Genomic DNA, 13,198 nt, shown 5'->3' on the forward strand with positions numbered 1-13,198 from the left:
TTGGCAGTTTGTGTAGTTCAGTGTGATCGCGCCCCACGGTCTCAGTGTAAATGAGCAGCTGGCAGCTGTTTGGCGTCTGCAGCGAAAAGTACCGACATGACGCTGCTGGACGAGCGGATCTGGTCGCTGTTTAAGCGCCACTGGCGGCAGACTCTCACCTACTGGAGTGTGTTCTTTAGCTTCGGCTTGTGCATCGCCTTCCTGGGACCCACCGTGCTGGACCTGAGGTGTCAGACCCAGTCCACGCTGCAGCAGATCACCTGGGTCTTCTTCTTCCAGCAGTTCTTCCTGTTGGTGGGCAGCAGCCTGGGAGGACTCTTCAAGAAAACGTGAGTGTGTGCCTGAAATGGGGCAGTACTCACCAATACGTCTGCCAAAAAGTGATTGCTGACTGTATTCTAAATTTGACTGGCAAATCTGCAACATTCAAATGACAGTCGGTTGTTTCAGGTCTGTGCTGTAGCTCACACATTGAACAGCCAGTCAACTGTGACCAGAAGTGGGAATGTGACTATGTGAAGTGGGCAGGTGGTTTTTGGGACTGAAAATATCCCTACATTGTCACATATAAGTTTCCTGTTAAATACTTATCCATTTCACATCCATTTTAATTTTAGTGTGCCATCTACAGGCTCTGTTAGATGGGTAATTGGACTCTTTAACGTCTTATACTCTAGTCTCTTTCCTGGCCCTAAATAAAAAGACTTAAGTGTCTACAGCCATGCTAGCGGCTCTGTGAGGCTGTGCTTTGTTTATAATCATAATCATAATCATTAGCATGGTAGCGTGCTTTACTAATAGGCAATCAACTCAAAGTGCAACTGAAGCTTATGCAAATGCTATTGGTTTTTTTTAGGAATGTGGTCATCTGATGTTGGTGCTGGATAAAAAGTCAGGGGATCCCAAAAGTTATTACAATTCATCCATAGGTGGGCTCAATTGTGTGTAGTAAATGTCATGGCAGTCATTCAAATAGCTATTAAGACATATTACTCAAAATAATAAATAAAATAACCGAATACAGCTCAACAGTGTGGTTCTGGAAGTGAAAATCCAATTTAATTTTCTCTATCAGGAATTTCATTATTAGCTATAATGTCTGAATCATCCAAGGTAGACTGACCACACCTACAAGGCTGTAAAACCGTTTTTATACCGTATTTATACCTTTTTTATTCAATTTTCCCAATTTTTTTTTGCACTGAATCAAATGGTTTATGGCCATGATAAATCTTGTAGCTGGTTGGCTTGGTTCCAGGCTTAAAGGTCCCATGGCATGAAAATGGCTGTACTAGGCTACATACGGACATCTTGGTACTAGGCTACATACGGACATCTTGGTACTAGGCTACATACAGACATCTTGGTACTAGGCTACATACGGACATCTTGGTACTAGGCTACATACGGACATCTTGGTACTAGGCTCCATACGGACAGCTTCGTACTAGGCTACATACAGACATCTTGGTACTAGGCTCCATACGGACATCTTGGTACTAGGCTCCATACGGACATCTTGGTACTAGGCTACATACGGACAGTGGTATTTCACGTACATATGGACTGCACGTGCCGCGATGATAGCTCAGTTCACAACGACCAAACACGCAGATCACTTTGGTCTTGTCAATGGAACCATTTTGCAAAGTAAACTTACCATTCAGAATTTTATTGGCATCCATTTCGGCATCTCGCGCTCGCCATCCACTCAAAATGTAACGTTAGCCTACTAGCTACTTTTTGGCCAGTTCGCAAGCCCAAACTAGTGTATGTGGCGTGCCTGTTGTTTTGTTTCCGGTCTAGCTAGATCCAGTGTGGTGTTGTAGTTTTTTTAACATTACTAGTTGTTGCTACAGCATGTGAAAAAACTACAAAGTTTGCTAGGCCAAAAAGAACGTTAATCTCGCGATAAAAACATTGACGCCGTTTAAATGGGTTTGTGTTAACGCCGTTAATAACACGTTTAACTGACAGCGCTAATGTTTATACTTCTCATCCAACCACAATCAAATGCACTCTATCTGGTTGGCGCGATTTATCTGGATAGGTTTTTGTGTTTTTTTTTGTGTTTTTTGAACGATGACAAGAATGAAAACAAGCCGAACTGAAATAGGAGTAACGAGGCTATTTTTAGAGTAGAAAGTACAGATAATTGCGTGAAAATATAATGAGTAGAAGTAAAAAGTCTGCTGTAAAATAATTACTCCAGTAAAGTATAGATACCCAAAATTTCTACTTAGGGACCATTTGGTATTTATGGAATGGACCACCGGAGGAAAATAGGGGAGGGTCATGTCTTTGTATTCTTTGTTGAGGGGAGGGTCACCCAACTTTTGTATTCATGAGTAGAGCAACATTTCAAAGTGGCTTGTTTGGTGCATATTTATCCATGTAGCTCCATGTAGCTCTCAGTCTCGGCCCCTATCGCTAGCAGATGGGTCCCTCCCTGTTTAGTCAGCCAGACCTGTAGCTTTAGAGACCGTGGGATTACCCAAACTGAATAAATCCCGCTCGCACATATAAACACAAAACTGCTGTGCTAGCTCAATCGTGTTGTAACTAAAACATCTGCTGAAAAAAATATTTTATTCATTAGCATGATTGCCGTACTGTTTAGTTCAAAAGCATCCAAAACACCGTACAAAAACATAGCTGACCAGACGCAAGCTTTTATTTTGAAAAGCCGAAACTGGGGCCGCAGACAGCACCAGCTGGCAGCCGGGAGGGCATGAGACGGGAGGTATATCCTTTCGGTCCTGGTGATTATTTGTGATTATTTGCGAAAATGTGCAAACGACAGCCTTTTCAAGGCATTTAAGGAAGGAGTGGTAACATGCAAGCTCCCAAATTGACACTCATCTGAGAAATGGAGTTTTGGATGTGTGCTTTGCTGAATGGTCTCAATGTTTTATTGTTTTATTTCATGTCAATACTAGTTCACTAGATGAGTAACTTAGTATTTGAAGTAATGCAGGAAGTGTGCATTTAGTTTCCATGCTTATTGTGTTTCCACAACAATGTTAGTGAGTTAATCTACTGAAATGCCCCCCCCACCTTAACAGAGGAGTGGGATGTGTAAGATGAGAATGCAGAGGTTTAGTCACGTATGTCATGGCTGTAAAAAAACAATGGGAATCTGTACATCTTTGCTAAGGGCAAACCAGTACAATACATTTTTGGGGAGGGTCATCCCTTTTCTCCCAATCATTTTGGAGGGTCATCCAAAATGTAATGCTGGTGAAGGGAGGGTCAGGTCTATTTTGACTAAAGGTCCCAAAACTCCTCTGGTGGCCCCTTAATTAAATAACGAACAGTCCATTAAGTAAGGTACCGTAACTTGACACCTCTGATTGAACTAGATGGAATAGAAAGTCAGCAGAACGTATCATCTGGGGACCATGCATGACTGTAACAGTAGATGTTGAGATATTTCACAGGATTATTAAAAACGTTGACCTTCTGTTTGTGCTAGAGGAAAAGTCAAGGTGTCACCCAAGTCAGCAGGGTTCATCCTCTGGGGATTATGAATGTATGTACACACTTTCATGGTAATCCATGCAATAGTTGTTGAGATATTCTAGTCTGGACCGAAGTGGTAGACCGACAGATTATTACTGCCACTACTGATTACATGCACTTATGCACAGTTATCTAGGACAAGGTTGAAAGGAGATTGGAAGGTTGGCAGAAAATAAGGAGACTACAAGGTAAATATAATGTAGAGGTGTGATAAATAAAAGATTATGGAGCAGCAGACCATCAAGGTGACTTTACTGCAGCATAACAAGCTGTAAATTCCTTCTTTAATGGCGTTTTTCCATTACACAGTACCTGCTCGACTCAGCTTGACTCTACTCTCCTTTTTAGGTTTTCCGTTATGATAAAAAGTCCCTGGTACCTGCTAACAGGGACTTTATTTAGTACCACCTCCGTCTAGGCTCCAAGCAAGCTGAGGCGATACCAAAAGGTGATCTGCAGACTCCTGATTGGTCGGAGAGAATCGTCACTAATCACTGCGTCACATCACTGTGTGTGTGTCGCGTTAGGTCACAGCAGTTTCCTGCGGCGTCGATATGACGACCAGCCACGAGCTGGTACTAGCAGTGGGTAAGCGCCATTAGCCAGACTAATCTCAGTTACAGTGTTGATACATTTAGTCACTGAAAACAAGATTTATAAGAATAGGATTGCAAGAAAGGCTTAAAGGGTCATTTTGGTAGCCTATTTCCAACGTGGACCCCATTCCCTATGCATTGATGTCTAAGTGACTAATACGAACAAAAAACTTTGAAATTGGTTCAGTATTGAGCGAAAACGCTGTAACTTGCAGCCGCGAACTGGGCTGCGATGTAACCCTATTGGGCAAATGCTCATCGTCCATTTTCATCCACTTAAAGTGCTGGTTTTGCCGCTGACGGGCTCAGATTATTACGTCTTATTTCTAAGTGTCTGACAACATTATGGAAAGGATTTCACAGAGAGAGACCTTTTTGTTTAACATGAAAAAGCCCCCCATCGCCAACCCCACCAGACTCCATTTAAATAAACAATACTTTAAGCGTGTACAGTCCAGCATATTTAAAAAAAAAAAATGTTTTAAAGATTATTTTTGGGGCTTTTCTGCCTTTAATTTTGACAGGACAGCTAGGTGAGAAAGGGGAGAGAGAGAGGGGGGGAAGACATGCAGAAAATCATCACAGGTCGGACTCGAACCCTGGACCTCTGCGTCGAGGCATAAACCTCTCAGTATATGTGCGCCTGCTCTACCCGCTGAAGCAACCCGGCCACAGAGCCAGCATATTTTCGAATGTAAACGGGGGAGTCTGGTGGGTTTGGTGATGGGGGGGGCTTTTTCATGTTAAACAAAAAGGTCTATCTCTGTAGGGATCCTTTCATAATGTTGTCAGACACTCAGAATAATAATCTGAGTCTGTCAGCGGCAACAACAGACCTTTTTAGAGGACGGAAATTTAAGGTGCGCAGTTGCAGCTTGTCTTGCTTAATACTGGACTAGTTTTTAAGATTGTTGTTCCCAAAAGTCACTTAGACACAAACCCTTAGGAACATAGGGTCCAGGTTGAAAAAACCTTAAGTTACCCTTTAATTATTCATTCATTATTTCTGTGTCTTCTCCAGACTCCAGTCCTCCCTATCAGCCCTGTTCTCCTGCACTCTCATCATCTCGCTCGTGTTTGCCATCATACCGCTATGTAACCACGTGATACTGCTGTCTGTCGCCATGGCGATTGCTGGCTTAGCCATGGGGGTGATTGACACCATTGCCAACCTCCAGCTGGTGAAGCTGTTTCAGAAAGACTCCGCCCTCTTCCTGCAGGTCAGAAGAGTGTATGTGTGTGTGTGTGTGTGTGTGTGTGTGTGTGTTGTACTGTTCAAGAGGAAGCTTCTAAGGATGTCACACAAAAGATGAACCATGCAATAACATCATTTAGTTCCTTCTGGTTAATTGACTTTATTGATGAAGTAAAGAAACTGTAGAAAGTTAAACTTGCACTAATCAATATTTTGACATGACCAATCAGTCACACGAGGATTAGCAACCAGGTATTAAATATGATGACTTTACTTAAAGGTGCTGTAGGTAGGACTGTGAAGATCCAGGACTTAGCCAAAAAATGTGAACATCAACAACTTCTCAGTCCCTCCCCCCCTTTCTGCTGAAGCCCAAAACGGTCTCCTAAGCCCCTCCCCCCACAAGGGAGAATGAATGCGTGTGCATGAGCAGTGATTGACACGCAGTTAGACACCCCCCCTGGCCCTGATTGGTGCATCTGAACAGTTAGACACTCCCCCTGGCCCTGATTGGTGCATCTGAACAGGGAGCTGTGGATGTTTGTAAATCTCTCTCCAGGCTGTAGGTGGAGCCAGAGGAGCTGATTGTTTTAATGACCTGCTTCCTGTAGTTCTACTGGAACATAGGGTCAGTTTCAGCAGATATGACTTAGTTAGTTTTATAAGGCTTACCTACTGCACCTTTAATATTACAGAAGGTTAATTTGCCCAATTACTTTCGGTACTCTGGACTGTGGGGTATATGCATAAACAATGGTTGTAATTCTATACCCTTAAATCAAAGCTGAATGTCTGCACTCATAGCATATACTAATTGTTTTGTTTCAAATCCATTGTGGTGGCGTCAAAATAACAAAAATGTTGTCACTGTCCAAATAATTATGAAGGTGACAGTATAATCACAGGGAGATTTATGTTTACGTCTGGCCATAGGCCTTGCATTTCTTCATAGGCCTCGGAGCACTGGTGAGTCCCCTGGTGGCTTATCCTTTTCTGGCAAACGACTCCTGTGTCCTGGGTGCCAACTGGACCGCCAACTCATCCTCTCCCTCAGACCTACAGCACCTCCGCGAAAGCCTGGCCGGGCACGGAGCAGCGATACGCAACATCTCCCAGTATCCTCTGCACACAGAGGGTGAAGTCATCACCAGGGTGTCGTATGCTTTCTGGATCATGGCTCTTATCAATGTGAGTTCATGTCAATACTAGTCTCTCATTAACAGACCTATCTCCACAGCGCTGTGGAGATAGGTCTGGCTACACCACATATACATGCTGGGATAGGAGAAAAAAACCCACTCTGGGTTGTTTGCATTTCTTTAAACCAATCACAATCGTCTCGGGGAAAGAACTTGTTTTAGTGAAACATCTGCTGTGGCTGGAAACTCTCCGTTTACACTCGGGGTGTGTGGTAATGATTAATAGTTTAGAATACAGTCAAACAAGTGCACTTTTTTGTAACATTAAAAGGCAAAGCGTGTAATTTAATTTATATTTAAACATCACTGGAGCTGCTAAGATTAAAGGTCCCGTGGCATGAAAACGGGACCCCCCCCCCTTCAGATACAGTATTAGGGGACCACTAAGGTCTATATAAAAGAGACTTCAGATACAGTATTAGGGGACCACTAAGGTCTATATAAAAGAGACTTCAGATACAGTATTAGGGGACCACTAAGGTCTATATAAAGAGACTTCAGATACAGTATTAGGGGACCACTAAGGTCTATATAAAAGAGACTTCAGATGCAGTATTGCATATTTGAACATATTCTAGTGTCTTCACTCCTCTGTGACAGTAAACTGAATATCTTTGAGTTGTGGACAGAGCAAGACATTTGAGGACGTGAGGCTTTTTGCGAAACACTGAATGACATTTTTCACCATTTTCTGACATTTTAGAGACCTAATCGATTAATCAGGAAACTAATTGACCGATTATTCGACAATGAGACTATTAGGTGCAGCCCTAAACATCACTGTATAATTAGTTGGTGATACAGATGGCTTCTTGGACCTGGAGGCCAACATGAAAACTCAAAAGTTCAGCAGCACTGATGTACCTTCTCTCTGGTGAGGCTTTTGTTGGAGCATGATCATACGATTTAAGCATCCCATGACTACATTTTCCATGGAGTGTTGCACAATAATAACATGAAAATGACCATAATTGAAGTAAATGATATAATAAAACAACTCAATGACTCACAGTGACCTCTTCAGAGCCACTCAGAATGATGTCTTTATTTTCAGTTTTGCTCTTCTTGTTTGCATTTCTTGAGATGGCCGTAAGCCTTGACATTGCCTCTCAGATGAAGCGATAAGCTCCCACCTTGCAAAAATAAGTTTTTCTGTTTGAACATGATCTGTTTCAAGCAGAGGACCAGATAAGACGGATGGTGGATTTTACTTTTATGACACGAGGTTCACAATTTGAATCAGGTGACAGGAAATGTTGACTGTTAACTTGGTAAACAAAAGCCTCTTTGTGTGTGTCTGTCTGTCTGTCTGTCTGTCTGTCTGTCTGTCTGTCTGTCTGTCTTTGTGTGTTTGTGTGTGTGCGCCTGCCTGTCCTGGCAGCTCCCAGTGCCAGCAGTAGTGCTCTCTTTGATCTACCATGAGAGACTGCTGCCTTGCTCCAGCACCAGTCCACGTCTGCTCAACGGAGACTCTCTGTCCAGCACGAGCCCCAGTGGGGACAGTGGTCAAGGTAATGCATGTATGTATGTGTGTGATTGTGATTTGTAGTATTCAAATTAAATGACAGACCTCAGTATCCCTCTCTCTCTTCAGGTCATGGGAGTTTGTTTGGTTGCTGTAACCCTGCCAAACTCCGGGATCGCCCTGCTACTTTCTTCCTTCTCCACATTCTGGGTGGAGCCATCCTCTTCGTCACTGATGGGATTATAGTGAGACTTTCTGCTACACACATATACACACAAACATGTAACACTGCACTCTATACCAGGGCATGGACGGAGAGACGTAAGGCAAAGATAGTGCGTGAGGTAAAATGGACAGGTGCATGCTGGTGTTCTACAAACAAGAGGAAAGTAGTTTTTGTAGTTTGGCTGCTGATATGGCACATTTACCAAAAGAGTCAGAAGTTGGAGCTGCAGCAATGGCTCTGACACTATAGACTGTAAAAATAATACAGTATTAGGGGACCACTAAGGCCTATATAAAAGAGACTTCAGATACAGTATTAGGGGACCACTAAGGCCTATATAAAAGAGACTTCAGATACAGTATTAGGGGACCACTAAGGCCTATATAAAAGAGACTTCAGATACAGTATTAGGGGACCACTAAGGTCTATATAAAAGAGACTTCAGATACAGTATTAGGGGGACCACTAAGGCCTATATAAAAGAGACTTCAGATACAGTATTAGGGGACCACTAAGGTCTATATAAAAGAGACTTCAGATACAGTATTAGGGGACCACTAAGGTCTATATAAAGAGACTTCAGATACAGTATTAGGGGACCACTAAGGCCTATATAAAAGCATCCAAAGAGCACCATGTCATGGGACCTTTAACAGCACCTATTGCAGAACCATTCAGCTACTCAACGGATCCTCAACCCTACAACAGCACCTCATGCAAACAATGCACTGACACCTCATAACTCTTGACTCCTCTGATTTGTAGGATGCTCTTCAGCACTTAACTTTTTTGAACATATTTATATATTTTATTAGGGCTATAATGGTAGTATTGACTGTCCTGCTATGAATGCTTTCGGTTTTTGTTTTGAAATGAGAACACTGCCAAATTCCTAGGAAATTAGTTGCATGGCAATAAACATATTATATAAATATTGAATAGAAACTATTGAATCTTGAATAACTCTATTAACTATTATTATTAATTAATTAATAACTCTTCTATTCCTATCTCTGATGTCCATCATGTATTAGTCTCGCTTTGCCAGACCCTCCTCCAAAGCGAGCTGGAGGAGAGTCTGGCTACTCCACATAGTATTCGGGGATTCGTTCCCGGGAGTGGAACGCGAAGGATATTAGGCAGCCCTTGATATTCAAACCTGTGATGGGCATTATTTTTTATAAATGTGTTTGCTCGTAAACCTTGTTTTCAATTCAGATTCCGAGGCTTTTTCACGCATTTCAAAATGTAACTACACGTCGCGATGACGCACGTCTCTCGGCCGTGGCTCGGTAGCGTTGCATTTCCCCCCCGACTCATTCCCTGGTTCTCTTTCTCCGTAAACAACATGAAATCAAGGAGAGGGTTAACTTCTCCTGCTCCAGATGTCTCACCGTGGTCAGAAAGAACAGGGGAGACACTTTGTTTCTCTCACTATGACTCTAGAGTCACTACTCGCTCTGAAGCTAACGGTAATCACCGTCACTCTCTCACAACACACACAGACACACACACACACACACACACACACACACACACACACACACACACACACGCCGGCTCGATGCACACACCAGCGCACAAGTATGAACATCAGACCACTTACGTAGGCTACGGTGAAAGCTCCGAAATTCCTGTCGAAAGCAACGGTTTGTGTTTAATCCAGGGTCTGACTTTTCATGCCCTCTGGTGGACAGAACATATACAATTTATACCAATATAGGTCTTACTGAAGGTATTTAATGGTCAAAATATTATTAATAAATATTCGAATATATCCGAATATTAATATTAATAAACAAACACACTTCGAATATGATTTTGGGGCAAAAGTCAAAGCCTGAAGGGAAGGAGTGGTAGCCACTCACGCATTCACTGTATATACATTAATAATCTACTCGCATACATACCTGGACACTCTAACTGCTCTTAACTGCTAATTTATGCTAAATGTCATTTATTTATTAACTGTACAATAACACAATACCATACATAGTCCTATATATCTATATATTTATTTATCTGTAGTTTATTGTTGTTTACTGTTTGTTTACTTTTTGTAAAAAATATTTAGCTAAAAGTTTATTGTCATTGTTATTCTTATACTGTATTTTTTTATTTTTTATACGTTTTTATTTAAAGAGTGTTCTGTAAGCAGCTAACATCTGCTGCTGGAAATTTAATTTCCTTGCGGGAGTCATCCCAAAAGGATCAATAAAGAGAAGTCTAAGCCCTGATTAACATCCATAAATCTGGTCAGTAATCATAGAAAAAAGACGCTCCATATAATTTCAGAACTTGCCTGAGAATCCTTTTTAAGTTTCTTTCAGTATCAATGATGACAGGACGTTTGGGGGGGGGGGCGGACCACCAGTGGACCACCAGCGGACCTTTTCTCTTTGAGAAATACTGGTCGAGATTTTGTCTAACGGGTGCCCACATTGTCAGACTTGAAAACCTCTGTTCTTACCTCACGCTGTGTTGTACCGCAGGGCTCCTATGCTGGCTTCGTCTACACCTACGCAGTGTCCCCTCCTGTGCTGATGGGTCACAAGACCGCTGGCTGCCTGAACAGTGTATTCTGGGCCTCCATCACAGTAGGAAGACTGGCTTTCATCTACCTGTCCTACAGATTCAAAGCACCCAGGCTGCTCACCTTCAGTTTGGTAATGAACACACATTTAAAAGACAAACCCACCCTAAAATGAAAACAGTAGTTGATATCACAGTGCAGTGAGAATAGAGCTCAAAAGGTGAGGTTGTCCCACATTGATTTGCGTGTCCCACGGAGCAGTAAATTCTAGTATAAGCAATAAAGCTCATGCACAGCTGTTGTATGTTGGTTCTTACCAAATATTTGAACGGCATGGTAATGCACGTAACAGGATTTGGTGGCATCATTTGGAGGATGATTAAGAGGTTATACAAACTAAACTGCTTTGTCATGCTCACTTTAGGAATAAGAGAACATTGTCTTTTACTTAACTTTCCCTGTTTGTCTTTGAACACATGTACAAGTAAAAAGTAAAAAGTAGTAGTACGTGCCTGATGCCCACTCAATAGCAGCACATCTGTTAAAGAGCTATGCCCTCTAGTGGTCTGAAAGGTGAACTGTACCCTTGGATGATGAAATGAACACAGGCAGGTTTGCTGTGAGTGCTTGCTTTGAGATTTTAGATGTGTTCCTTTATTTGGATGAAGTATGTTGAGTCTTTAATATGTATGTTGGTTATTAGGTGCAGAACACACCAGTTAAAAAACTAGTCAACAAAACAGGAAGCACAACATTTCAGAACATATAACAGCATTAAAAAACAACAATTAACAAACAGTTAAAAATGCTACATTGAGATGTCTGTTTATATATATATATATCATGTATCATTACATATTACATCATGGCTTTTTTTTTAGTTCTGATAGTTACTGAAAATATGGGTCACATTCTGCACCGCAAGTATAACTGTTGTCTTTTAGATGTTTACAGCAGAACACAGACTTCTGTTATGTTCTGGTCATTGTCTCTCTGTCTGTCTTTCAGGTGGGGGTCATATTGGTGCAGTGCCTGGTGTTGATCTTCTACACCAGCTGTGTGTTTCTCTTCATTAGTACTTGCCTGTTGGGACTGTGCATCAGCAGTGTGTTCCCGTCAATGCTGGCCTTTACAGAGGACATACTAGACTACAAAGGTAAAGTAACACACACACATTATGACACACTCTCGGCATTAATTCATACTCTATGAGGAGGACCAAAAATGATGATGTTGTTACACCGGCTCCTGATGTTAGCTTACTAGTAGGGCTGGGCGATATGGAGAAAATCAAATATCACGATATTTTTCGATAACAATATTGCGATGATATTATAGGGTTGACTAGTAGTGCTTTCACAACGGGATTTTTGAAAACTAATCATCAGTAATGTTGACATAATGACTAAGCGGGTAAAGGCAAATAATAGAACAGCTAGAACAGTCTGGTAAGTTCAGAAAATTGCGTCCTTTTACTGCTAACTAGTTAGCAAGCCTGAGCTCGCTAGCTGACGTTAGTTAACGCTAACTAGTTAGCAAGCCTGAGCTCGCTAGCTGACGTTAGTTAACGCTAACTAGTTAGCAAGCCTGAGCTCGCTAACTCAAGTGAATTGACGTTATTCATTCAGAGCAATACTTTTCTCCACACAGCAGCCTTTCTGTTTATATCTCTATAGCCCTCAGATGAGAGGTCATAGAGAATTGGAAATTTGGACACTGACAGAATGAGACGTTCTCGCCGCCATTTTTTTCCTACTCCCGATTTCTACTATTCCGACGCTTTCAACGGTGTAGTACGACATCCACTGGGGCACATTGCGTATTACGGAGCTGATTTCAAGTGCCAGTTTGAAGGTGGCGTAAAACCAGGAAACACACCAACACACACAAAACACGTCAAGACAATATCTAGTCTCACATCACAATATCAATATAATATTGATATATTGCCCAGCCCTACTAACTAGCAAGGCCAACAGTAATGGAGCATAATCCAACCTGGGCAGCAGTAGAGGAGGTTGTACCAGCGTCTGGTTCAGGAGTACTTTAGCAGACTTAACTAGAAAATGCATTTCCTGCAGAAAATGCGTGCGAATGCTGAACAGCTAAATTGCTAAAGCTAAACTGGATTGCTAGCTTAACTGCGTAAGAAAAGGTGAAGTAGTGAGAATAGTTGGAAAAGTGGAAATGGTTTTAAATAGTATGAATTTCATTTAAAAGTTGAAAAACACCACTCATGTCAAAAAGATGTGGAATATTTAATGTTTTTTTTAAAAAGCTAACACTAAACTGAATTATTGGCTTTAAAAGTCCAATAATGCCAAAAGATGTAGAATATTGTACGGTTTGAATTTATTTTCTTGCTGAAATATGAGTATTTCTAAAAAAAGTCATAGCATAGTATGTCTTAAAAAAGTCATAAAAAGTCATAGTATAGTATATCGAAGAAGTCATAGTAAAGT

The 13,198-nt window shown here is 41.6% G+C and overlaps 1 protein-coding gene across 1 annotated transcript in view; it reads left to right on the forward strand.

The window, feature by feature from the left end:
* The window catches only part of slc60a1a (solute carrier family 60 member 1a), a 22,306-nt gene continuing 9,108 nt past the window's right edge, over nucleotides 1-13,198 (forward strand). The window contains exons 1-7 of the mRNA XM_078247646.1: nucleotides 1-329; nucleotides 5,140-5,338; nucleotides 6,247-6,501; nucleotides 7,894-8,023; nucleotides 8,107-8,222; nucleotides 10,696-10,869; nucleotides 11,745-11,892. Of these exons, the coding sequence (XP_078103772.1) occupies nucleotides 97-329; nucleotides 5,140-5,338; nucleotides 6,247-6,501; nucleotides 7,894-8,023; nucleotides 8,107-8,222; nucleotides 10,696-10,869; nucleotides 11,745-11,892 (1,255 nt within the window). The 5' untranslated portion in view covers nucleotides 1-96. The remainder of the gene's footprint in view (nucleotides 330-5,139; nucleotides 5,339-6,246; nucleotides 6,502-7,893; nucleotides 8,024-8,106; nucleotides 8,223-10,695; nucleotides 10,870-11,744; nucleotides 11,893-13,198) is intronic.

Source organism: Sander vitreus, chromosome 4, assembly GCF_031162955.1.
Source record: "Sander vitreus isolate 19-12246 chromosome 4, sanVit1, whole genome shotgun sequence".
NCBI lineage: Eukaryota > Metazoa > Chordata > Actinopteri > Perciformes > Percidae > Sander > Sander vitreus.